Source organism: Dermacentor silvarum, chromosome 1 (assembly GCF_013339745.2).
Source record: "Dermacentor silvarum isolate Dsil-2018 chromosome 1, BIME_Dsil_1.4, whole genome shotgun sequence".
In the NCBI taxonomy this organism is placed as follows: Eukaryota; Metazoa; Arthropoda; class Arachnida; order Ixodida; family Ixodidae; genus Dermacentor; species Dermacentor silvarum.
Genome location: NC_051154.1, coordinates 316,486,822 through 316,510,661, shown reverse-complemented (window position 1 = coordinate 316,510,661; position 23,840 = coordinate 316,486,822). Strand labels below are relative to the sequence as shown.

Genomic DNA, 23,840 nt, shown 5'->3' with positions numbered 1-23,840 from the left:
AGAAAGCGCAGAAATAAATGGAGCACATTGCCTTCTGAGTTATTTTATTGAAGGCAAAATCGAAACGCGAACATCACAAAAATAGAGTTTTTGTAGTAGTGTTGATAATCTGTGTCATAGACGCCTTCTAGAAGCTCACCTGTCGCCCAACGTACGTCACGGTGCCCCCAGGTGATGCGGTTCTTCAGTTCTCTTTTAATTGGGGACCAGGAGCTCGTCCAGAGGAAACGAAGAACAGTAAACCTGAGAAAGCATGGGTTACGGAGTGCTATTGCGCTGCGCAGTGACGTCACTCGGCAAACGTTCCCTCTTTCCACAAAGCTTTTACCCGCGTTTGTTGATAAAGCACCGGCCAACAGTATTATTTTTTGATTGTTTCCCATCCGTTGCCGAAATTGTGATGACACTCTCAATAGTAAAAAATATGTTTGAAGTATTTGGTGAATTCGACGTCAAATAATATTCGGTCATATACACCTGTGTTGCATCGTGTCCGGTAAGCTGGTTTATTTTTATTCACTATCAGCAAATGGCAGCACGCCATCCGGGGACACGGGGTGCTCCCACGCAGTTTACGTAATCCGAAGCATCACGTGACAGCCCTTATAAGTATATAAATGCTGCAATGGGGCGGTGCTGTGCTATTTTCGAGCGCTTTTGCACCCAGCCGACTGCAAACATGGGCTCTCCCAACAAGCCGCAGTCCGTGGAACTCATCCAGGAATCTGACCTTGAGAGCCTCATGGACACTTGCTTTAATAACGTCTTCGCTTCCAATGCTACCGACCCTGTAATGGTAAGCCAGAATGTTGACTCGCAGTTTATATATAGCTAGCGCTTGACTTCAGGACTGCAGGCTAACTGTAGTCGTTTCGCGTAGGGAAGAAGTGCGTAAGCATATCATAAGTAACGACTGGACGCGTATAAGCATGTCGTCTCATGTGTACCTCCGTAATTGTTTATGAAAAGAAGACCGGCTTGCAGTAGCTTCTTATGGAATTAACAAGATGCTCCAAAGGGCCCCTCGTCACCAGCTTCAAGTGGCTGGTGTTAGTGGTACTAGACATACTAACAGGATGCCTCCTGCAGATGCTCAGCATTACCAGCAAGCAAAAAAAAAAAATAGCGTCAAACCGGAAATTGCAGTTACGTCAAGATCTAATGCTGCTTGGCGCGAATGTTTCAATTTCTTCAGCGTCCGGCATTTTGACCGCTGCGCCAGCAGTTATCTTTTTTTGAGGCTGCGATGAGCTTGCGACTGGCCTAACCTGAAGCGCCAGCGTGTCATTAACTTATTGGAGTGTGGTATGTCTTAAAGTGAACATAATTAGGCTGTTATTGTGGGCAATTGCACCAGTGTATAGGTTCCTTATGACGGTGAGCGAATAGTATGGAAATAAATGAGTGCCACATAGGTTTCAAAAGCAGCTTCACTCTTATTGGTCTATAATAATGCAACCAATATAGCTGACCGAACAAAACATGTTTCAGTGGATGAAAAGTACTATGGCCAGCACACAGTCGTAACGTTTAGCAACATATGCGAAACCTTTTCACAGAATCAGTCGCGATTCCGTGCGACACTATTATGCATTCATATCCAACATTTATCAGACATTGTCCCACGTTATCATTTAAAGAACATTCGACTTGCTAATTTTCCTGCCCATCGGACACTTGAAGCCTGTGTTACATAAAGTGAACCAACATGGCACGACATTTTTTTTTTCGCGGAGCGTTCTGCATTTGTCGTCACGACGAGACACAGCGCGTTGGATGCCGCAGCGTGAACTTGCACGATAACAAAAAAAAAAAAAAAAAAAAAACCTGCACTCGCACATTTGGCCAATGAATGCCATGCGCTAGGTCACGCAAAATTTGAAGTGAACAACACGCTACACTGTGAACAAACACGCAGGGCAATAAAAAAAAAAAGAACTCAGATGAAACCGCCGCGCTGAAGTGGGCAACGCCCTTAAAACCTCCTTGGCAACGCCATTCCGCAATAATAGCTGGCTTGCACAGTCTTGCGCCAGAATCACTGGTTGGTAGGGAGTCACCAAGAACGAACTAATAAATGCTGAAATAGAAAAAATGAACGTTTCGTGTTTTAGTACAGTAAAAGTGTTTGTAACAGAATATTTACTCTCATGACATTATTCTGATTCAAAATTTTCGAACGTTTTTTTTTTTTTTTTCACAGGTTTTCTATTTGCAGTGTTTGCCGCATATATGCCGCAATTTAGGTACGCACTCGGAAATGACAATTTGGGATTCGTTTCCGCCACTGTACGCGTACACCCGTGAGCAAAAGTACACGGACCAAGGGTTGCGCCGTAAAGCTGATTTTTTCTCCCCTCTGCCTTGGAACGCAACTTGAAATTGAGGATTGCGGTCCAAACTTGGCATTGCGAACTTTTCAGTGCACTCATCAATTCCAGTTCATGCTTGTTAATTAGGGAGAAATTCAGTTTTTTTCGGCGACCCTGTGGTCCGTATACTTTTGCTCACGGATGTCCTATTGACGTCAAATGAAATGTGAACAGAGGAGCGCGTGGCCGAAGCATAACTGAAGGTATAGTGCACACCGTCTAGTCATCACCATTGACAGGCGCTCACATCCCGTTTGACAGCGCAGCGAGGTTATGCTCCCTAAAGTCCCTATATAAAAGTACCGCTATCTGCTCTTTCCGGCGCTGTCTCCTCTCCTGAAGCGCTTGTTCTTTTTCTTTACTTTTTTACTTGCGAGAGCAAGTCGATGGTGGCGCACCTAGAAATTCCAAGTTGAAGCTTTCAGGCCGGGCGCGCGGCGCCGCCGGCGACTGCGACTGCAGCTGCGCAGATGACTTTTAACATGGCTTTGACGCGGAGAAAAACAAAATATATAGTGAAAGCGCGCGCTATTACCGTCCAATCGGAGGTACAGGAGAGGGAGAGAGAAGCGGTGTTGATCAAAGGATGGCGGTACTTTTCTTATATAGGGACTTTAATGCTCCCCCCTTTTCGTTTCTGTTTTGGTTCTGTTTTGGTTCAAAGCAATTCTGGCACAGTAATGCCACGTACACACTAGCGGAAAAACGCGCGCGGCGCGCCGCGAAAGCAGCCGCGAAACGGGTTTTTGTTGCCGCGGCAGGGATCGCTCCTGGACCGATTTTTTGCGGTTTGCCGCTTGCCGCGGATGAAGGAGACCAATGAGAGCGGCCCGCTTCCGTGACGTGCGCGCGGGAAACTGGTGCCATGCGAACCCGCCCGACCGCTTGTTTCTCGTTTCGCACTATCATCTGCACGCGTGAGCTCTCGGATAGTTCAATAAGGGGAGAGGAGTCTAGTCTGTCACGTGATTGCCGCAGCGGTGCGCCGCCGGTTGGTGTGGCTGCCCTGCCGCTGCTGCGTTCTGCCGCCGGCGGCGCGCCGCGCGCGTTTTGCCGCTAGTGTGTACGTGCCATTATAATGATGGCGCGAACCGCACCACGCGCACTGCTGTTCGCGTTTCACTTGAAACCGATAGCACTTACGGTTTCGCGGCACTGTGCGATAATACTCGCCCTATGCTGCGATATTTTGGTATCTGCATTATCCGATTTTTATTTTCTCACTTTGAACTAAAAGAGAACCAGAACAGAAACTAAAAGAGGCTGCATCATCTCGCAGTGTCGTCAAACGGGATGTGAGCGCCTGTCAATGGTGATGACTGGACGGTGTGCACTGTACCTTCAGTTATGCTTCGGCCACGCGCTCCGCTGTTCGCGTTTCATTGGACGCCGATAGTACAGTGCTCACGGATTGAAAGGCGACAATTTAGGTCTAACCAATGCGCATGCTTTTGTTTCCACCGTCGGTAGTTTGTGTGACATCGGCGCAATCTCGACTCGTACGCTTAGATCACAGTCCAAGTCACCTTTCGTGACCAGATTCGAAGCAACAAGGCATGGTACTCTCGAGTAATTGCAAAGTGTTCTACCCAAAATTTGCCTGTCGCGTTTCAATCCGTGAGCACTGTACATGTACTGCGGTTACCCTTGAAGGGCTAACTTACTCAGCCTAAGAACTGATGACTGCTCTCCATGCGCGTGATTTTCCGCAGATACACCAAAGCGGAACAGGCGAGCAATGCATTATGCTTTCTCATAGACGCCCGCACATTCTGGTGTGCAGTTTGTTTCCATACTGCTTTCTCGAAGCGCTCAGCCGTTACGGAATGGTACCGTAAGCAACCGTATACCCTTCGCCGTGATTCTTTTGGCTCATCGCACACCGCGTCGCGTACGCTGCTGAATGCACAGCCGCGGTGCCGGTTGTTGCGAAATGGCTATAAAGCGTTTGCTCTTCCCTGCATACTGCGTCAGTTTTCAGTCACTTCGTGCCAGCACTACCTGCATGTGGGACGTTGAGATTTCGTCAATGCCCGTTTAGTTCAGACACGTTGTTTCAGCATGCGATGAAGCTTCGGAGATGACTGTATTCCTGCGCACTAGATTTGTGGCACATTGTCGCAACTCGTACTTGTGCTTCCGCCCAAGTTCGTTACTATACTTCGAATTGCTGGGGTCTTAGAGCAGAGAAATACAATTCACTATACTTGGATTGCGTTGTCCAGCAATAGTTTTCATAGCTTGGCCGGCACTACGACCCGCTCCGACGGATATTTGACCTGGTAGATCGAGGTTCGCTAGAGTTGGCCTGAAGGGCAAAACTGGTGGTTCTGTTTTTAAGCCTAATGTGACTACTGCATCTTAATCACTGTTACGGCATTCTAACATGGCGTTACTATACCCGCTGAACATCTGCGGGGATTCATTTGTACTCTTCAAGAACACGGCGGTTGGTATGCGAAAGAACGGCGGCTCACGTTTCTTATAGTGTGATCCCATAGGAAACCCTGACAGCTTTGACCACCCTTCGGTTCTTGCCCTCGCATTACTTTCGGCAATGAGTGGTGTCTGCAGTCACTTTCTGTTCCTACATTACCACCGCCCCATGGCTGTTAAGTCCACTGTTTAACACTAGGCTTCCTTTTAGGTCATGCAGGCGCGTCTTTATTGGGCCCTAATCAGACGTTACTGTAGTTCCTTGCATACGTTTGACATAGAGTCTGTGTATAGCTGGTTGAAATAAGTTCCAAGCTTTATAATACTCATGCTCGTAAGTGCTGCTTTCGAGTTTAGATGTACCGTTATAAGGACGCAAATGGTCGGTTATTTTTTAGTCATTCGAAAACGCAGCAAATTGGAAACTGGCACTTCAGCATGCTTAAAGGAGGCATCATTGTCCATGGCTATTATACCTACACTGCTGTGAATATTTCAGCCAAATTATGCAGCCATGCGCGGCGCGTGCATCTCGCAAGCGGAGCGCCAAGTGACCTTTTGTAGCGTTAGCTACACTGGCCTAGCCAAGCCCGTTTCGCGCGGCACATCAAGAGCCGTGCTGCGCATGCGCAAGGATCAGTGATGTCACACGGCTTGCGCACCGGAGCCGGCACCTCTCGCGCACTCCGCCGCCGCCGCGCGCGACTCACCGCCGCCGGTCTGCGCATTCCAGAGGAGTGACGTCGTAGCCGTGGTAGACGCACTGGCGCCGGCGCGCGCTCGCTGTGCAGTCGCCGTCTGACACTGCGCTGGAGCCGCTACGCTTCTGACTGGCGTTTGCCAGTGTGGTATAGCCATGGAGAAGGAGAGCGCAAATGCTGCTCAACAGCGCATAAGAACGGAGAAGCTTGACTCATAAGAATAATCTTATCTTAAGAATAATCTTAAGAATAAGCTATGAATAATCAGCTGAACCTTTGCTAACGCTACGTATATCCTGGCATAGCCGAGCTAAGCCACTGCAACTTTTTTTGGAATAGTCTCCTTTAGGTTCAAATGCATTTCTGGTCTTCTATTAAAAAGTGATTCAGGAACCCTTTAAAACACCTTTCATGTTTCTTTGTTTAAACTCTGTACGTTTCAGCGTTAGGAAAAGTTTCTCCGGGGCATTGTACATGCTAATTCAGAGCGTTAATTTCACCCGTTATTTCTCCACGTAATGAACATAACTTTTTCGACCGTACTTAATTTCAACTACCTCGTCGTTCAACGTCCTGACTGTTTCTTTGCTGCTTGCTGATTTGTGTTGCGTACGCAGCCTTGCGCCGTAACTTACATTCAGGACAGTTTCCGTATCACTATAGGCTTACTAGCATCTCGCACTTGAATTGTCAGCGCTGTACCTCCGGGTTTATAACGCCGAATGCAGGCGCGCGCGGATAGCTGACTCCTCGATCAGGGCAAGACCGCTGGAATGACAAGACGTCTAAAAAATAGTAGACGCAAAGCTATTTGTTGCAACCTTTAACGCGTTAAGATGCCGTTTGTCCGCAGTTGTCCTAATATACAAGGTGGTAATTTTCAAGTTGTCCGGAATTTTTTAGATGCGAAACAGCTTATGGTCGGGGTTATGTCACTCCCTCCCTCCCTCCCTCCGCCGTGCGGCGTTCACACCCCTACTGCGCATCCTCCTCCCTCTCCTCTCCTTGTCTCCTCTCCTCTCGGCATTCCTCCTCTCCTCTCCGACGCTCCTCTCCGGATTGCGCAACGAATGGCAACACCTGCGTCTCCGCGCGCGATAATGCGAAGCAGCTTAGGTTAGAGGCGCGACGCTAGGCGCTGCATACTCCGCTGGGGGGCGCCATAACGCGCAGAACTGTTGTCGACGCCGTCGGCGTTTTATCCGCGTTCGGACCGAACGCGCGTGGCGTTGGTGACTGTTGTCGGTGCCTCTGGGGGCGGCTCGGAGGTTTTCGACGAGATCAGCCATTACTCGTCGAGCAGCGTCGGAAATCTTGCCTACGCAACGCCGCGATGAGTACCACGAACAGTGCCAGCGTCAACGCCAGTGTCAGCGCCGTGGTCGACCCCATGGCTGCTTCGCATACTACTCAGGGTTCCCCTACGGGAAGATTGTGTATTTTTTTTGAAAATCGGCTGCAGCAGCTATCATTTCAGCCCTTGAGCTGGAATATTTACTGAGGCGGACATTATTTGCGCGACGAATGGAAACGTATATTTACCTAACAAAAATTAAATACTTAAGTACTTTACGACACTCATTGCAGTTTACGAATTGTAGCCGGTGAGCTTGCAAGGCGTATCCACTTCGAATTTACAAAACGACACCAGTTTCGAGATATGCGCCATTAATGTCGCTGTAAATATGCACTGTCGCTCCACTTTTAACAACTTTTATGCGTTGAAACACGAAAGTAACTTCGACGCCCATGTATTTCGTCCCAACCTTTGATAAATATCTCGAAACTGGTGTCAAACTCATGTTGATGTGTCTTGCAAACTCGCAGGCTATAATTTGTAAATTGCGATGTGCCATAGAGTAATTGGGAACTTAATTATTGGATGTTTGTTGATTAGTTGAACGTCTTCCGATTTCTCGTGTTGGTAATGTCCGCCTCTTCGAATAATCCAGCTGACTTGTGTTGGCAGTGTTCTTCGGATGCCAGTGCTGTGTTTTAGTTCCCAGTACTCTACAATTCCGTGTAACCTTATAACTCCGATCCTTGCTAATCGTCTCCTTGCGAATATAGAAGCTTTCATTCGGAATTGCCGGTGCGCATTTATTTCCCTTGCCTAGTTTCAGCAAGTAGAATCCCGGATTCCTTCGCAAGCATTAAACCTTCATGTTCTGCTTCCGCTTTGCGTTGATACGTCAAATTTCTTAATAGACTGTCTCAATGGCTACTAGCCACCTACGTGAGCAATAAGATAGCAGGGCAGTTCACGCGTTACTGCACAAATATCGTCGTCCTGTGCAGCAGTGCTGCACTTGAGCCACTCGAATTCTTGGCAGTGTCCCATTTCAGCTATACTGTTGATCGTAATTCCCTGCATCGCCGCATAATTTGTAATTAAACCTTCATCGGGCAAGTCTCAACTGCTCACTCCAGTACCCAGCGCAGCTCGCGGATGTACTAAATGAGCACACCAGCTGGACGGAAGCAGGAATTGAATGCTGGTACGAGCAGGACCACAGTTGGCTGGCGGGCGGATCTGCTGCGCATATATAGCTCTTAATAAACTGACCGTCCGCTGATCATGGCTGTGCTTACTGAGGCGTCTCAATCCGGCCACTATGCAATAGCCGCAAATGAGCAGGTTGACGCGGAAGCAAAAATGGCGCACACTGACGGGAAGATTATAAAAGTTCCCTTCTCCCGTTACATCAACGCCTTGATACACAACTCCAACAAAATGTCTATGGTGCGACAATGGGACAACATCGGCAAGAGCGCCTCCATAGACTTGACAGCGGTTTGCGATTCCGACTCCCACTTCGGATCCGGAGAGGCCAGGAATCACTAATACATCGATTATGGCTTGGTGTGGCGTACACTCGCAAATACCTTCATAAGATTGGACGAGAACGAGACCTCGATTGTAGCGTCTGTCACACTCCTGAGACAATAGACCACATACTTTGCGTGTGCCCTCAATATGCGGCCGAGCGAAGGGCACTAAATAAAGTGCAGTGTTGACTGTTTGGAATCCCGCCCCTTTTCGGAAGCAAATGTTTTAGGCGCGTGGAGAAGAGTTGATCATGCCCAGCGCACCATAAGATCACTTTTGAACTTTATGTGTGAGACGGGCTTAGACGGTCGTCTCTAGGACCTGTGAAGTCAGGACTTGAGAAGGGAGGAAAGTGCGAAATGTGTTTGCGCGATGATGTTTTCTGTGGACAACACTACTGCTGCGTGTAGTGTGTGAAAAGTGCACAACCGCGTATTGGATAACGTGTAAATAATAGCTCATTGTATGATATCATAATCACCTGCCACCTACTTCTCCCTGTATCTCCCACTTCCCCTTACCCCAGTGAGGAGTAGCAGGCTAGAGACACGCTCTCCAGGCCGACCTCTCCTCCGTTCTCTTCATTAAAATCTACTCCTCCTCACCGTCCGCTGTCTTCCTGCTTTCCAGGTTTCCACGTTTGATGGAATTCAGCGGATATGCGTGGACCTCTTTCACAAAGACTATGCAGTCACGGTAGGCCAAATATCTTCTCAATATAAACATGCACATTTAGTCTACCTTAAAGCCACCGGCAGCTGCCACCTAGAGTCGCAGTACCCACATAACGGTACTTCGGAAAAAAATTCTCATATTGCGAGACCTTGGCGTTCATCTAGGACCCGCTTGCGCTTCCAAAACACCGCGGCTGGACTACCTCGCTTCATTTGAGCTTTGGTGCGGAAGCTCACTCACTATCAAGAAGTCGACCAAGCACACTGTCTTCCTGAACGAGTTGGCGAGAATGGGGCGGAGTCACTGCACACAGCACTCGATCGCGTCACCCGGTAGCAGAAGCGCAGCACAATTTTCAGGCAGTCATTCTTGGCGCGCTATCGCCGCTTTCACCGTATCGGGTAGGTTTCCAGCCTCTTCCGTGAGCCAATCGCGGGGATAGTGTAGTCTAAAAATGTGCGCCGATATGTGCTACTGGGGCCATGATCTGGATTTAAACCTTGAAGATGGATTTAGCGCGCATATTCCAACACGCGAATTGCAGCCAGTGTTAATTTTCACAAGGCACATGCAGTAGGAACGAATTTTCAAACTAGCACCAGTTTTGAGACAAACCTAGTCAAACTCGCCGTAAAAAATGCTGTTTCGCTTACTTTAGCAAAACGCCATTATGTGCACTGAACCTCAAAAGTTAATGGCGCACCAATGCATTTCGTCGAAAATTTTGCAAACACAAATCTACAAACTATCATTTTTAGAATTCGTTTCAAGTGCTTATGAGTTTCCATGTCACTGGCTATGATTTGTAAATTGTAATATGTGGCGTCAAGTAATTAGTTCGAAAGCTGATTACGAAAATTCGCTAATTAGTCAAATATTGATTTTTCTTGCGCAAGTCTCTGCCTCTTAGAGTATACCATAGAGTAGAGGAGTAGAACCGTTTTACATGTAACGAATGATTTTTTTAAATTCTGCTGATAAAACACCCCGGATGCATATATTTTAGGCCGACCGGATTTGATAAGAGGACCTCTAGCACACCAGTCCTATATTCAACCATTAGGCCACGGACGCTTTTGCCCTACTACTGCGTGCCTCGTTATTAGATTCTAGTTTGGCAAGCAAAACCCCAGAAATTTAAAATTAACGCGTCAAAGTGGGGGCTGCTCCCGAAGATAGTGCAATCTAAATATGTGGGGCAATACCTAAAAGTGCAGTAAAGTTTAAGCAGTCCGACCCTTCTCTGGGAAGGGGGGGGGGGGGGGGGGTTCGAGTGACTCGATAGTGCCGTGCGCAGGGCCTCCACCCCGTTCGCCCCCCCCCCCCCCAACTCGCTCAAAGACACAGAGACTCGCTCAAAGAAATGCAGTATCGCAGGATCGGCCCACATTGTCACATATAGAGGACACCTTCATTTTAAGTTTCTGGTGTTTTACATGCCAAAACCAAGATGTGATTGTGTGGCATGCCGATAATGGGCAAAAATCGTCGGTGGCGTAATGGTTACAATCTCGGGCTTCTGTGTTAGGGGTCGAATGTGGTCACTGCGCAATTTTCTTTAAAAATGTACATATATGGGAAACCACGGCTGCCAGTCGCCCCAGCGGCGCAAAAACATTAACACATTTCGGCCCACATTTTCAGATGACGCTATCTTCGAGAAGGGTCCACGAGAAAGGCTAGAAACTTATGCGGTACGAAAAAGTGGTGCTAATTAAGGCTGTCTTTCAAACAGTTTGACTTCAATAAAAGCATTTTTGCTGTATACGCATGTTTTACAAGTCTTCTTACTTTCCTCTCCCACAGATCATTGACAACGAGGGCGGTTCACTGAGTGCCACTTATCCCAATAAAATAATATTCCTGGCACGTCCGACTGATTGCGGGCAAGTTCATCGATGTTACGCTTTATTTTCACTATCCTTTATCCTACTGTACTCGATGTTTTCTTCTGTCGACCTTGCATCATTTTTGACACCAAGATGAATGAGCCAGGCTCGAATCTCATCACTACAAAAATGTTCTGTAGATCCAACGCACCGCTTAGAACCTGTCATGCGAGGCTTAACAGCTTTTGAACTGAAGAAGTCAATGAAACTCTACAAGTTCGCTCATTTCATTCCTGCGTCTTTGGCGAAAAAAAAAAAAAGAAATGTCGCAGCTTCACAGGAAATGCCAAGCATTGACTGCTATAGAAAACTAGCGGACATCTAAATGCAGTAAGGATAGTAGTCTTATCGGCCGTATAAACTGCAAACATAGGCTTACTAACTACATTAACAAGCATGCTGTCAGGCGCGTACAAGCAGACATGAACGCATGTCACTTGATGACCACGGAAACTACCTGTCAAAACGCTTGAGTGAGCAAGCACGACCGCAGCAGTGAGCCGAATTCATCTTCGGCTGCCGCTCGCAGCAACGCGAACTAAGCCTCGAAAACGCAGCGCAAAGCAGATTTGGTCCCCGCCGCAGACGGCTTTCAAGATCCAGCTGATACAGCGGCGGCGCGGTCGCGCGGCGGCGTGGAGCGCCCCCTGCCCTCCCCCGGAGCCTTGCGGAGCCTTGCTTCCCGGGCAGGCGCGCGTGCCCGGGGTAGAACGCGATCCCCCTCCCTTTACCCTCCTGCCGGGTACTGTAGGAGCGTTGCGCGCGCCTGGAAGCCGGCGCGCTTTTCCGCGTCGCTCTTGCGTGCGCGAGATTGAGCCACGATCGCCAGCGCACGCTTTCACTCTAACGTACAGAATACTGCGCGCGTCGACGATTTTATCGCCCTTCGACCTTATTGACACCATAGTTTCTCACTAACACCTAGAGAGTAATCTGGTGTCACCGTCTATGCGAGTTTATTAAAGGGCGATGTATCACGGGAACGACGGGATATGTGTCTGGTAGGCTTGTGTTGGCTGGTGTTGTACGAGGCTTCGTCTAAAACGTAGATATGGCTACACAAATAACGCGTTCTTAAAATAAAATCTGCATAAAAGGCTTTCATTCATCCATATTACATCTCTCGATAAAGTTTACTCACCTACAATGCAGAATCAAGCGAAGAAAAGCAAGAACAGACAAGTTGTTCCGAAGCGAGCTAGAACCTTGTCCTGCCCTCCAACTTTAGCGGCCAGCTGATACTTTTTACGTTTCATATAATTGTACATCCAATAGTAAGTCGTCAAAAGTAAACAAATGTTTTTGTGCAATAAAGCTAAAGCACGTTTTTACGTGCTGTTCTTGCAAAAAATCATTCACAGACGGAACGGTGCTAGCCAGGCGCGTCTTCAAGGCCTTCTGGCGCTCCGAGAACGATGCCAATCCAAAGTCACGATATGCCGGCATTCCCATGGATACCACAGCGCAGCAGCGCCAGTTTTCCCTCTAGGAAATACAGTGAGAAACTCAAAGTGCAGGTTAAAGAATCCCAGGTGGTCCAAATTTCCGGAGTCCCCCACTACGGCGTGCCTCATAATCAAATCGTGGTTTTGGCACGCAAAACGCCATAATTTTTTTCAATGATTGACACTTTTCGCGGAGCAGTTTGTTATAGAGAAACGACATGGCGCTTTCGGCGGCGCGCCGTACGTCGCCTCAGCGACCGCGCACGAATACCAAAGTATAACCGCTTCTACCTTGCTTCTGTGCAATAAGCTGTCGGAAATGCAATGAAGTTTTCGCTAACGTACTGTGCTCCAATCATGCTGGATTGAATCGTGTGGATTGAAGACGTGTGCACTATTTGGCTGCAAAAATTGGGACTGGCATATTAAGGAATGGAATGAATCTTTGTGGCGAAGTTCGCGGACCGCTGCTACAACTTTCCGTACGTGTTACCGGCGCTTCCAGATGTACGGCTTTCCTCGAGGATACAGAAATTTGCTCATCCGCCAGTATGGTATAGCTAACCTTCATAGAAAGGGCGTCGGCCCCGTTACGTCGGCAAGAGTACCGCTCGTTAAACAATGATAAAGGGAATAGCTGCGCTTCCTTTCATAGTAGGTTTCGCATACGTTATCTACACACATCTACCCTAAGTGGCTCGGAAACTTACGCCGAATCTTTCGCCAACGTGTCAAGGATAAGTGCATGGGCGCACACTTGATTTATGCGCACTATATACTCACAATAAATAACGGCACTACACCGATAGCGCACGAATGGTCAAAGCTGAATGTTTCGCGATGGTCCACAAGCGTAAGCGAGTTACTAGCGGTAATATATCTTTGCTACAAAGTATTACAATGTACAGAACAGCTACGTTTCAGGCCTTGTGCGCAGAAAGAACAAATCTAACGAAACTGAGCACAACCGCGAGCGATTAGGCAGAAAATAATCGGATAGTGACAGCACCGAGGAACTTTACCGAGTCAGAAACACGACAAGCTGCTGCTTCAAAATATTTGCCAAATAAAGAACGAAGAGCAAGACACACTAATCCTGATTCAATTCATGAGCAGAAAGTTTGGATAGCTTGGAATTCATATTTAGCCCTGCTTTTAGAGCAACCACCGTGCACGCTGCTTGCACCGTTTGGACGTAGCTTAATCGAAAGCGTTTTTCCTTGTTCCCTGAAGCTGTGGCCAAAGCTTCGCGGGGTCCACCCAATCACCGTCTACAATATCTCCCGAAACAAAGGTCTGCTAAGCTGCACCGGCCTCATACAAATCCATTGTAAACACGGAGACAGTGGAGGCAAGCAATGGACGCGTCACCACGTGATCGAACACGGCAGCGCCCACGGCATCGCCGCGAAAAGGGTCAATACATACCCTCATGGCGACGGCAGAAATGAGCTTGTAGTATCCATATAATTGCTATCGCATTAAACAAAGTCGCAGTTAAGCCCGAAAGGCGAAGCGTCAATTGCGATAGCAAATTAGTAGGGCCATAGGGAGTAAGGATGCAGTTTTATCGGCTGCATGAACTTGGACACATTCGCTCACTAACTGAATTAAGAAGCGCGGTGTGAGTGCGCACAAGTAAACATGAATAGGTCACACTCGATGACCGCAGACGACTGTCAAAACGCTGGCGTGAGCAATCGCGGCTTCAGCAGCGAGCGAAGGTTCGTGCGGTCTATCGTTTCCACGGAAACTGATCGGCGAAAGCACAGCGCATACAAAGGTAAGAGCCGCGTGGAGATCGCTTTCAAGATACGGTGCGTGCGACAGCCCGATGCCGCGCAAAGTACAAGTACGCAGTTGGTGGCAGAGTAGAAGCTGCACCCCCTTCCTCCCGCGCTGCCTTCCCGCTTTCCTCCTTGCGCGTGGGAGATTGATTCGGCAGTTCCCCTTGCGCCCGCTCGGAAGTTTGGTGCCGCAGTTAAACGTCGCCTCCCCTCCCTCCCTCCCTCCCTCCCTCCCTCCCATGCCCCCACGGTCTTTCGCACGACAGAAGACGTCGCGTGTGCTCCGCCGTGCGTTCGCTTTCCGTGAAAGCGCGCGTCCCTCGCGTGCTTTGACTCGCACAAACACCATACGGGGCGCGGCGACGATTTTATCGCCCTTGGACTTTATACTGAACCTCACGGCGGCGACGCCGACGGCAGAAATCCACTTGGAGTGCCCATATAATTTCCATCGCCGTAAAACTTGCTCGCTCGCACCAGTGGTACGCATAGTCGGTTCTTGTATTGGTTTGTGTTCATTTCCTTAAATGTACCTCCCGCTTCAGGGCCATTCCCCTGTCGCTGCTATGTGCCATTGTATGGCAGTCATCATAAGCAATACGCGGCAATCATCTCCGAGCTTGTTGGCGTTGGCACGACAGAAGTATATGTGCGATTGTGGCCTAATGGCTTGAGCATCGGGTTGCTGCGCTGGGGCGCCCGACCCGAGCCTAGAATTGGGCTCGGGTCGAATTTTTCTTTCTTAAGTATCAGGTAGTCGGGCAAACATCAGCAACAGCCATGGTCAGGAATGTCCGGGAGGGTGCACAAAGAAACTTTATTATTGCGATAGCAATTATATGGACACTCCAAGCGGATTTCCGTCGTTGGCGTCGTCTCCGTGAGGTTCCGTATAAAATCCACGGGCGAGCAAATCGTAGCCGCTCGCCATATACTGTATGTATATGGGAAGCGGGAAGGAAGCTCCCAGCCCTCCAGTCGCGCACAAAGCTCCGGAGGGAGGGAGAGAGAGAGGGAGGGAGGGAGGGAGGGAGGGGTAGGGAGGTGGAGTGGCCGCGCTAGGGTGGCTAGAAGGGGAGGTGTGAATACCGGCGGCGCTTTCCTGCAGGCGCGCGTGACCCCCTTGCGCACCGATGCCACCAGGGGAAATATGGCGCTACCGCTCGCGGCGCGGGAAGCATAGCCGCGCCGGCCTGCCGGCCTCGCCTCGCCTCCGTGCCTTCGCCGTCAGTTTTGGTCTCGTCGCCTGTTTTGTGGTGTTTCTCGCGATACATAGCGTGTTGCACAGCGTCGTCGTGGCATTGCCAATTGCCATCCTAGTATTATTCACGAGGCCTTTCACGCTAGCTCAATCTGATCACCACCGCCTTTTCTTTTTTTTTTTTTGTTTCCTTGGGTTTATCGTTCGCGACTTTATTAATGGAACTGCAGTCTTGATACCACGTCACATTCCTGCCCTCTCAGAAGATGCCGTGCCCACAGTACTTCCGAACTTGCCAAAATACATTAGCAGGACTCTGACGAAAGAAAGAAAAAGAAGAGATGCCTCACACGCTCCACGGGTCCCAGGTTCGGCACGCAAACCACTCCGGTATAGGCAGTTCCGCCTACTATGACCCTGTATGCCTGGACTACATATTCGACTCTCTGAGTACGAATAAAGTATTATTATTATTATCTTACAAGAGAAGCGGCGCTTGTCTATTGACAAGACGGGGGAATGCATGCCCACCGGCAGACGTGGAGGCTGTAAATATACAGCGGGATGGAATGCCCAGTCCAGTCGCAGAAGAATTGTTCATTATCGAGCTTAAGCGACCTATGGAACTGTGGTCACTGCAAAAGTTTAAACAAAACATTGCTCGTTACTGGACTGCAGAGTTTGCATTGAACGAAATGCTGCGCCTGTTGTGTTAACCAAAATGGTAGTGTTCTTCATCGGAGAAGGACTTGCCAGCTGTAGCATCTACTTGGCTGGGCAGCTTCACAACGAAACCGTTGTGGAATCTAAAGAACAAACAGAAGGGACTTTGGGGGCCTTTTATATCTATCAGTCTGTCAGAACCATTCTACAAGCTGGTCAATTAATGCCCTTTATTGAAAACAAACTCACTCGTTTGCATGCCAAAGCTGTGGCAAAGTTTATTCAGTTGATTAATTGTTGATGTGCCAAAAATTGGTTGCCTAGAGCATTCTGCTGCCCTGACAGCATCAGTTGTACGTTTTTATTGCGTAACAAGGATTCATTTTTTGCTTAAAGGTGTCATTCAGCAGGGCACTGAGAATAAACTAAAAGCACTGAAATATTGCGTGTTGTAGATCAAATTTTCCCATAGTTGTTTTCCTCACTTAAATAAACTATTTTATGACCAGATCTGTTGCTGTCTGAAATCATAGTAAATTGCTTATTTGAGCGTCGAAAGGACATGCTACACATCTTCAAGCGCTGGCACAAAGTGGTTTGTACGTCGAGAAGTAATCGGGTAATGACTGCAGTTTACAGGTCGTACGTACGGCACGCATAGGGTGATTACTGCTGACCTCGACGACGACGGTCGCATTTTGAGGGAGTCGACATGCAAGGCACCTGTGTGCCGTAAGGTGTGAGTGCGCGTTAAAGAACCCGAAGTGGTCGAAATTATTCGAGAGCCCGCAGCCCCTATGATTCTGATCTGGAGGAACAAAAAAAAAAAAAAACGCGTTTGAATCTATCGACGCAATGCGAACTGGGCCCGTAAAATCTCACAGGAGTAGTGATGTGGGCTGATAAAACGTTGATTTCATGGATAAAGAAGTATATTCCATGACGCTCGCAGACAACGCGCGATACCCGAGGCTGGCGATGCGCTCATTTCGGTTGCGTGCCTTCCCGCGCCTTACCCGCGCCTCGGTCAACAGCGCCGCCCTGCGGCATCGGTGCGCTGAGGGGTCACGCTTGCGCCGCCGGTATTCACACCTCCCCTTCTAGCCACCCTAGCCGCGCTTTACTGAGACCGCGCGCTCCCTCCGGGCCGGAAGGCTTGGCGAGGAGGGTGGAGGGGTGGGGTGAAGGTTGGGAGGGGGGGGGGGGGCCTTCTGCTCTTCGAGCGCCCGCTCGCGCGGCTGTATTCTGAAAGTCATCTGCGGTGTGGAGGAAAGTCCGCCCTCCCTGTGTTTCGGTGGCTAATTATAAGATCGCATTGATGTGAGTTCCGGCACGAAGCTCAATTCGCTTGCTGTGAGTTCCCGCGGTAACACAGAAAGCAAACATGCGTTCATGTTATTTGTGCGCGCGTGACACCGTGATTGTTAATTTAGTTACTGTGCCTTGTTTACAAGTTTATACGACTGTTAAAACTACTATCCTTCCTTTGTGGAGCTGTCACTAACTTTCTATTGCAATCGATGCTTTGCCTTTCGGGCGAAACGGCGACATTTTAAATGCGGGGCGACCTACACGAAAAAAAAAAAACAGTAAGCCACCCTAATCTTTGACTTCAGTGTTTCTTAGTAGCACTCGCACCTTGGCGTTGGTGTTCTGTGCTTTGGTGTGCGGTAATCAGTGATTTTTTAATTCTAATTATTCCAGACACTTCGGTAACTCAACTTGTAACTAAACTTATGCGCTGATATCATATCTATAAAGAAACCCATCGATTTTGTACTGTACTATATTCTTCATTTTTTCTGAATTTCGGCCCCGGTCGTCTCGGGAGGTGAACTCCAAGTGCTGCGCAAGAAACAAGTCACTCGATGCTGGTGCCGCTAAAAAAAAGCTGCGGAGCTTTTGTGTATCGCAATGCTCTAGCCTCGTATTGTCGGCTCGCAATAGCCGTTGTCCAAGCTTGTTATGAAGCATGTCTTCGTTACCGAGTCCAGCGCAAATAGTTGCAAGGCAAGCGAAATGGCATGCCTAATTTAGAATGGTAAACACGATGCAGCACAGACAGAATGTTGACATTACTACCGTTCGCCCAACTTTCATCGACCTATTTTCTAGATCTAGCTATCGTCGCTTTGGCGAAGGACAAGGGCGCAGCTAAAAATTGAGGGCGCTATCCACTGGTCGAGCTCTGGCCCGATAGCGTTGGCATTTTTCCCGACTGTCACTACTGTCCATTGATGCAGCACCGTTATTGAAACCGCAGCCCAACCAGACAATCCAGCAGTCTCTGCTTGCAACTAGCATTCATACTGCAGATGCTTTTCGCTCCTTGCCAGCTCTGGAGCCATAGTTTTCAATTGATAGGGTCGGTTTACTTCGCGAGACTGACAGGCAATGACAAGGCGAAATTACCTCTCGTGACTTCCACACGCCCGATGTGGACACAGTTCTTAACCGTTTGATCCAGTAGCTGTTGCTGCTATGATCTGCAACGTCATATGGGGACACGAAAATTGCGTGTCTTAATTCCCGTTCCGGCCCTCTGTTTTACCACAGGTTATGTTTTACTCAAGGGGTGGTAGAATTTATTTGACAGAAGATAGAGCGGTCGGCCTGACCTAGAGCGTTCTGGCCAGCTACTATGCATAGCGGGAGGGTAAACTGGAAAATAGAAATTTGATGGGGGGGGATGATGACAGAAGAGGGATGCTCACCGGTGAAGGCAAGTTCAAGATTATGCCGATAAACATTAAAAAAAATCGTCCATGAAGCTACCACTGGGTTCCATATCTTGGCAGTAGTCGCTTGTCCGAATGAACCTTCAGATAAAGGCGCGAAAAACCTGGCATGTAACAACGTAGATGCCTGGGCTAGTCGGTACATACTCGACACGGGAACAGCGCAAGAAAAAACGCAAAAGACGTGAAGGGAGACACACACCAGCGCTGACTGAACCTGATATGTTATCTCCTCTTGCGGGAGCAGCACAGACGCCAAGAAAATGCTTCGAGATGTAAAGAGCTGCGATAAGTGGCTCCAGTGCAGCAATACCTCCACGGCTCTTTTAGCGGCTGGAGTCTGGAGAGCGCAGAGAATCGCATGGCTTGACTACTAGATGCGGCAGCAGTTTCTCATTCCTTTAGTTCTCATTATATCTATCCTTACTTGTCTGTAGCGTCGCTGGCTTCACTGGCCCCTACCATTCTTGGCACAGAGCATCACTATACGGCACGGTGTCATGGCCGTGGGTCTAGAGGGCAGGAAAGGCTATTCCGTGTCTGTACGCGCGGGTTGACGAATATTGGCCGTGTGCTCTCAATGACCCTGAATTCGCTTTAGGTGTGGTTACTGTCATCGATGCAGACGCAGGCAGTGGGGGTCGGGGCGCCTGCGCTCTGCTATGCAGTTCTTCTGAAGGCGCTGGGTGAGGCTCCTTTAACGAGTGTAGTTTACTTCGGCGAAAAGATTGAGCAGCCTCTCTGTGCGGAGCTTTCTCTTACCCTTTTTTGAAGAATGCGAGCTTATTTAATCTTCGGGCAAATCATAGACGTAGGCTCCTGAGAGCCAGGACAATTGAGGCATTTGGGTGAAGACGCAACGCTGGCAGGTCACCTCACTTCAGCACACTTACAACACGTGGCCCATCTTAACGCTTTCGGCACTGAAGAGGCCTCGCAGTGGATGTTTAGACGCCGTGTATCACATTACCACACTTCCACAGACACTGGTAATGTCTCGGAGGCAAAGAAAAAAAATCGCCATAAGGGCAAAGAAATGAATGCGATAGCAACATGTTGGAATATTAGACGAAGTGCAAGGCTCGTAGCTGTGCTGGCAGTATGAATTGTAGTCAACGTAAGCTTAATATTTAAACGCGTTGTGTGGCATGTGTAGACATGAACAGAGACCTCGATGACCTCGAGCAGCATCCGTTAGAACTACCGGTTCTTGTAGGCGTCGCTGCCTTGTGTTGACCTCGCATTCCCGTACTGCGGCATGCTCACGGCGGGCACGATGTGTGCGTCCGCTTCGCGCATATGAACTGCAGGGTTTTGTCGACGTTGTCGCCTATCCTTGGCTTCCTGTTCTCGCAGCGCCACGTCTCGGCGCCTCCGGCGTTGAGCTGCAGCGTGCGCCGCACACGCAATAGAACATCGTTTCCGCGTCCGAACTAACGGAGTGGTCATTGCGCGTATGCGGGCCCGCCTTGTTTCATTGCGATTAGCGTTTCGGAAGAGCTTCTCGGCCGGCATTCTCACAACTCGTGGAGGCACGTTTTCTTCATGTGAGGGACGCGGTGCTTTGCTGCGGAAACCACGCACCGACAGGTGCTATTCTAGCCACCGTACGTTGGCGACTACGTGTGGGGAAAACGATGTCGGAAGCCGACAGGGTCTGCATGGTCTGCATAGTCTGCGTAGGCTGTTTTACAGTTCGTTCCAGCAAGCAAAGTTGTCTAACCTTCTGTTCATCAGTCTGTGATTGGAATATCAACACGGCTAGACATCTTTCGCCACCTTGCGTTCAAATTCTAACCCAAAAGGGAAATCATAAAGCTAATTTGAATAATGTTCTTCAGAAAATATACTAATACTATAGGAATCGGTATTTTTGTGTGGAATTATTGATGACGGTTAAAAATCGAGCGGAGTGTTTATGAAAAGTGCCAAGCGTCTCATCGTGTGACTTGCACGCGGGACATACTTAAAGATGCTATATTCCGTTTGCTGAGGCATGCGTCCGTGACCTAATGGTTAAGTTCAAGTTTATTCAAATAGGAAGAGTACACAGGAAATATTGTATAAAACATCTGGATCCCTAGCTCAAGGCTGGGTGGGATCCATGTTAGTTAGTATTCAGAATCACAATGACAATGTGCAGATAAATATGTGCATAAATATGCATTTATAAACAAAAGTGAAGGTGCTTCTACTAATAGCTATGAGAAACCCACAAAAACGAATTTGTACATAACTATACACTGGAAATTACAAAACAAAGGCCCCAACGAAATAAATGACCTAAACGGATAACATTAGTGAATAATGGTATTTTAATGACAATGAAAAAAGTTATGGCTTGTTTTACTTCTGATGGTAAGTTGTTCCATAGAAGTGCTCCAGTGCTGTTTAACCTCCTCCGTCGATATACATTATTAATTTTTCGCAAGAGAACATTTCCCTTAAGTGCGCTGCGTGTATTGCTTCTGGAGTATAAAAAGATCGGAACTCGACAAGCAGTTAGTGGCTTTGTTATTATGAGTACTTGTTGTTGTCTTACAATTTAGTAATAAATTGAAAGGCAGTATATTTAAACTTTCAAACAGCGGCATTGATTTAGCATTGTAATCAGAAAAAGTCATAAATTGCAATACCCTTTTCTGAAGTAGAATAGCTCCTACATATGGAATTGCACATGTACCCAAGATTCAGTACAGTAGGTTAGATGGTAAATTACAAAGTAAATTGCTCTGAGGCTGGCAGTGTCGAAGTAATAACGGCATTTGTACAGAATAAAAGAAGCTTTGCTCAATTTTTAGAGCGATGCAATATGAGGCTTCCAATGGAGATGTTGATCTAGTGTGACACCCAAGTATTTAACAGAATTTGCCAGTTCAAGTACATTATGGTTTCGAGAAAGCGAATGACATTCTCTTAGGGGTGATTTCCACGAAGAAATGAAGATAATATATTTCGTTTTCTTGGTATTCAGTTAATTTATTTGACGTAAACCACTGGTTGGTACTCGGCAGTTCATTATTAGCCACTTCTAATGTTTTGTCCCAGGAGTCTAGCGCACAAAGAACAGTGTCATCTGCATACATTACAGCAGATAAGTCGTTTAAGGCATTAGGAGGATCGTTTACAAGAAAAAAAGAATATTGACTCCAGTGCTGAGCCCTGTGGGACACCTGTAACAATGTCAGAAACGTCGGATTGGGTATCTGCAATGGCAACTAGTTTTGTTTTTGAGATAGCTGCGGAAAAATTAGAGTTAGGCTTCGAAAGCTATAGCATTCTAACTTGTTTAGCAGTATGTCATCTACATTGTCAAGCGCTTTTCGCACGTCTAAAAAATGCCTAGGACAGTTTTGTTGATGTTCAAATGGGAATTTATGTAGTCAAATAAAGCTAATACTGCTGTATCTGTCGATCTTTTAGATCGAAAACCATGCTGGCTATAATATTACAAAATCGATTCATGTTCTAGAAACGAAGCGATTCGTTTGGCGATAAGTTTCTCAAAGGCGATATTTAGGCAACTTAAGACAGAAATAGAACGGTAGTTTCCTAAGAAAAATATGGTCCCCATTTTTGTACATGGGAATAACATTAGCTATATTTATTAGGACTGGGTAAGTAGGAGTATAGAAAAAGATTGAGTCGTTTTCTAATGGCATGCACAGTATATCAATACAATGCTTCAAGGCTCCCGCTGGGGCGCCTGCGTAAGCAGGCGTTTGGTGGGTTGCGACACCACGGAGCCGAGCACATGGGGATCGGATCCTCCCACGCTTAACCGTGCGTGGCTTAGCCGTGTCCGGGGAAAAGGGGATCCTGGGGGTTGAGCCAATGCTGAGTGCTTGGACCTTTATGGCCCCTCGGCGGAGGCAACACACCCCTTTGGCCTCGACTTCACGTAGACGGCACCCCCGGGCTGACCCACCCGGGGGAAATCGGTAGTTGCCTTTTCTTGTCTCTCTCTCCCTCCAACCTTCGTCTTTTTCTCTCACTTTCCATCTCTCCTGTCTTCTCTTCGCTTCGTTTTACTTCCAATTTTCCAGGCAGCAAGGGTTAACCTGGTGTAATCTATCCAACCTTGGGTCTATATTAGGTTATAGTGGCTATGTACAGCTGGCGTCCGCGTCTCCTTCGGGTCTCGTAGCGTCCCCTTGTTGGGCTCGGTGGTGGGTGACTGGCATAGCTGCGAAATCATCGTTACCTTTATGGCTTTTTCGTCATTCCCCCGACTCCCTGATCGCCCTCAAAAACGAGGGCGCACCGCAGAAGTTTTTAAGTTTTTTGGTCGCCAAGTTGATAATTTCCCAAGATTTCATGTTATAGGTTCCGAGAAAGCAGAAAAGTCAGCAAGAATCGTCTCACCTTTTCTGGTTGCGAAATCACTGATGGAGGCTTTTGGCCCAGGCTACAGTTTCCAAGCTGGCAAGCGGTGATCTACTTCTTGAACTCCGTGATAAATTGCAATACGAAAAGCTACCCAATCTTGTGTCTTTTGGGGCCATTCCAGTGAGGTCACCCCACACCGTTCTATGAACACCATTCGTGGTGTCATCTCCGATGATCTAATGGAGCTAACTGAGACTGAACTTTTGGAGGGATGGAGTGACCAGAATGTCATCAATGTGAAAAGAATTAAGATGAGGCGTGATGGTAATGAGATTCAAACCAAGCATCTAATCCTAACATTCGGCTCAAGTGTACTTCCCGAGATTATCGAGACAGGCTATGTAAAGATCCGAGTCAGGCCCTATATCCTGAATCCCCTCCGCTGCTTCAAATGCCAGAGGTTTGGCCACAGTTCTCAGAACTGCCGAGGCCGAATAACCTGTGCCAAATGGGCCGATGAACATCCATCTGAATCGTGTGAGAACGCGCCCCACTGTGTGAATTGTGATGGGGAGCACGCCGCGTATTCGCGTTCCTGTCCATCTTGGAAGAAGGAGAAAGAAATAGTAACGATCAAAGTCAAAGAGAACATATCATTCAGAGAAGCGCGAAGGCGGGTGTCCTACCTGCCGAAGAATAGCTTTGCCGAAGTGGCGCGTCAGCGGGCAGCGCCACAACGGTTTCCGGCGGCTGTCAGGCCCACACACGGTGAGC

At 48.1% G+C, this 23,840-nt stretch overlaps 1 protein-coding gene across 1 annotated transcript in view; it reads left to right on the top strand.

The window, feature by feature from the left end:
* The first annotated feature begins 658 nt into the window (after positions 1-658).
* Positions 659-23,840, top strand: part of LOC125943183 (myotubularin-related protein 14-like) — a 40,111-nt gene continuing 16,929 nt past the window's right edge. The window contains exons 1-3 of the mRNA XM_049661710.1: positions 659-796; positions 8,970-9,035; positions 10,821-10,904. Coding sequence (XP_049517667.1) covers positions 680-796; positions 8,970-9,035; positions 10,821-10,904 — 267 coding nt within the window. The 5' untranslated portion in view covers positions 659-679. The remainder of the gene's footprint in view (positions 797-8,969; positions 9,036-10,820; positions 10,905-23,840) is intronic.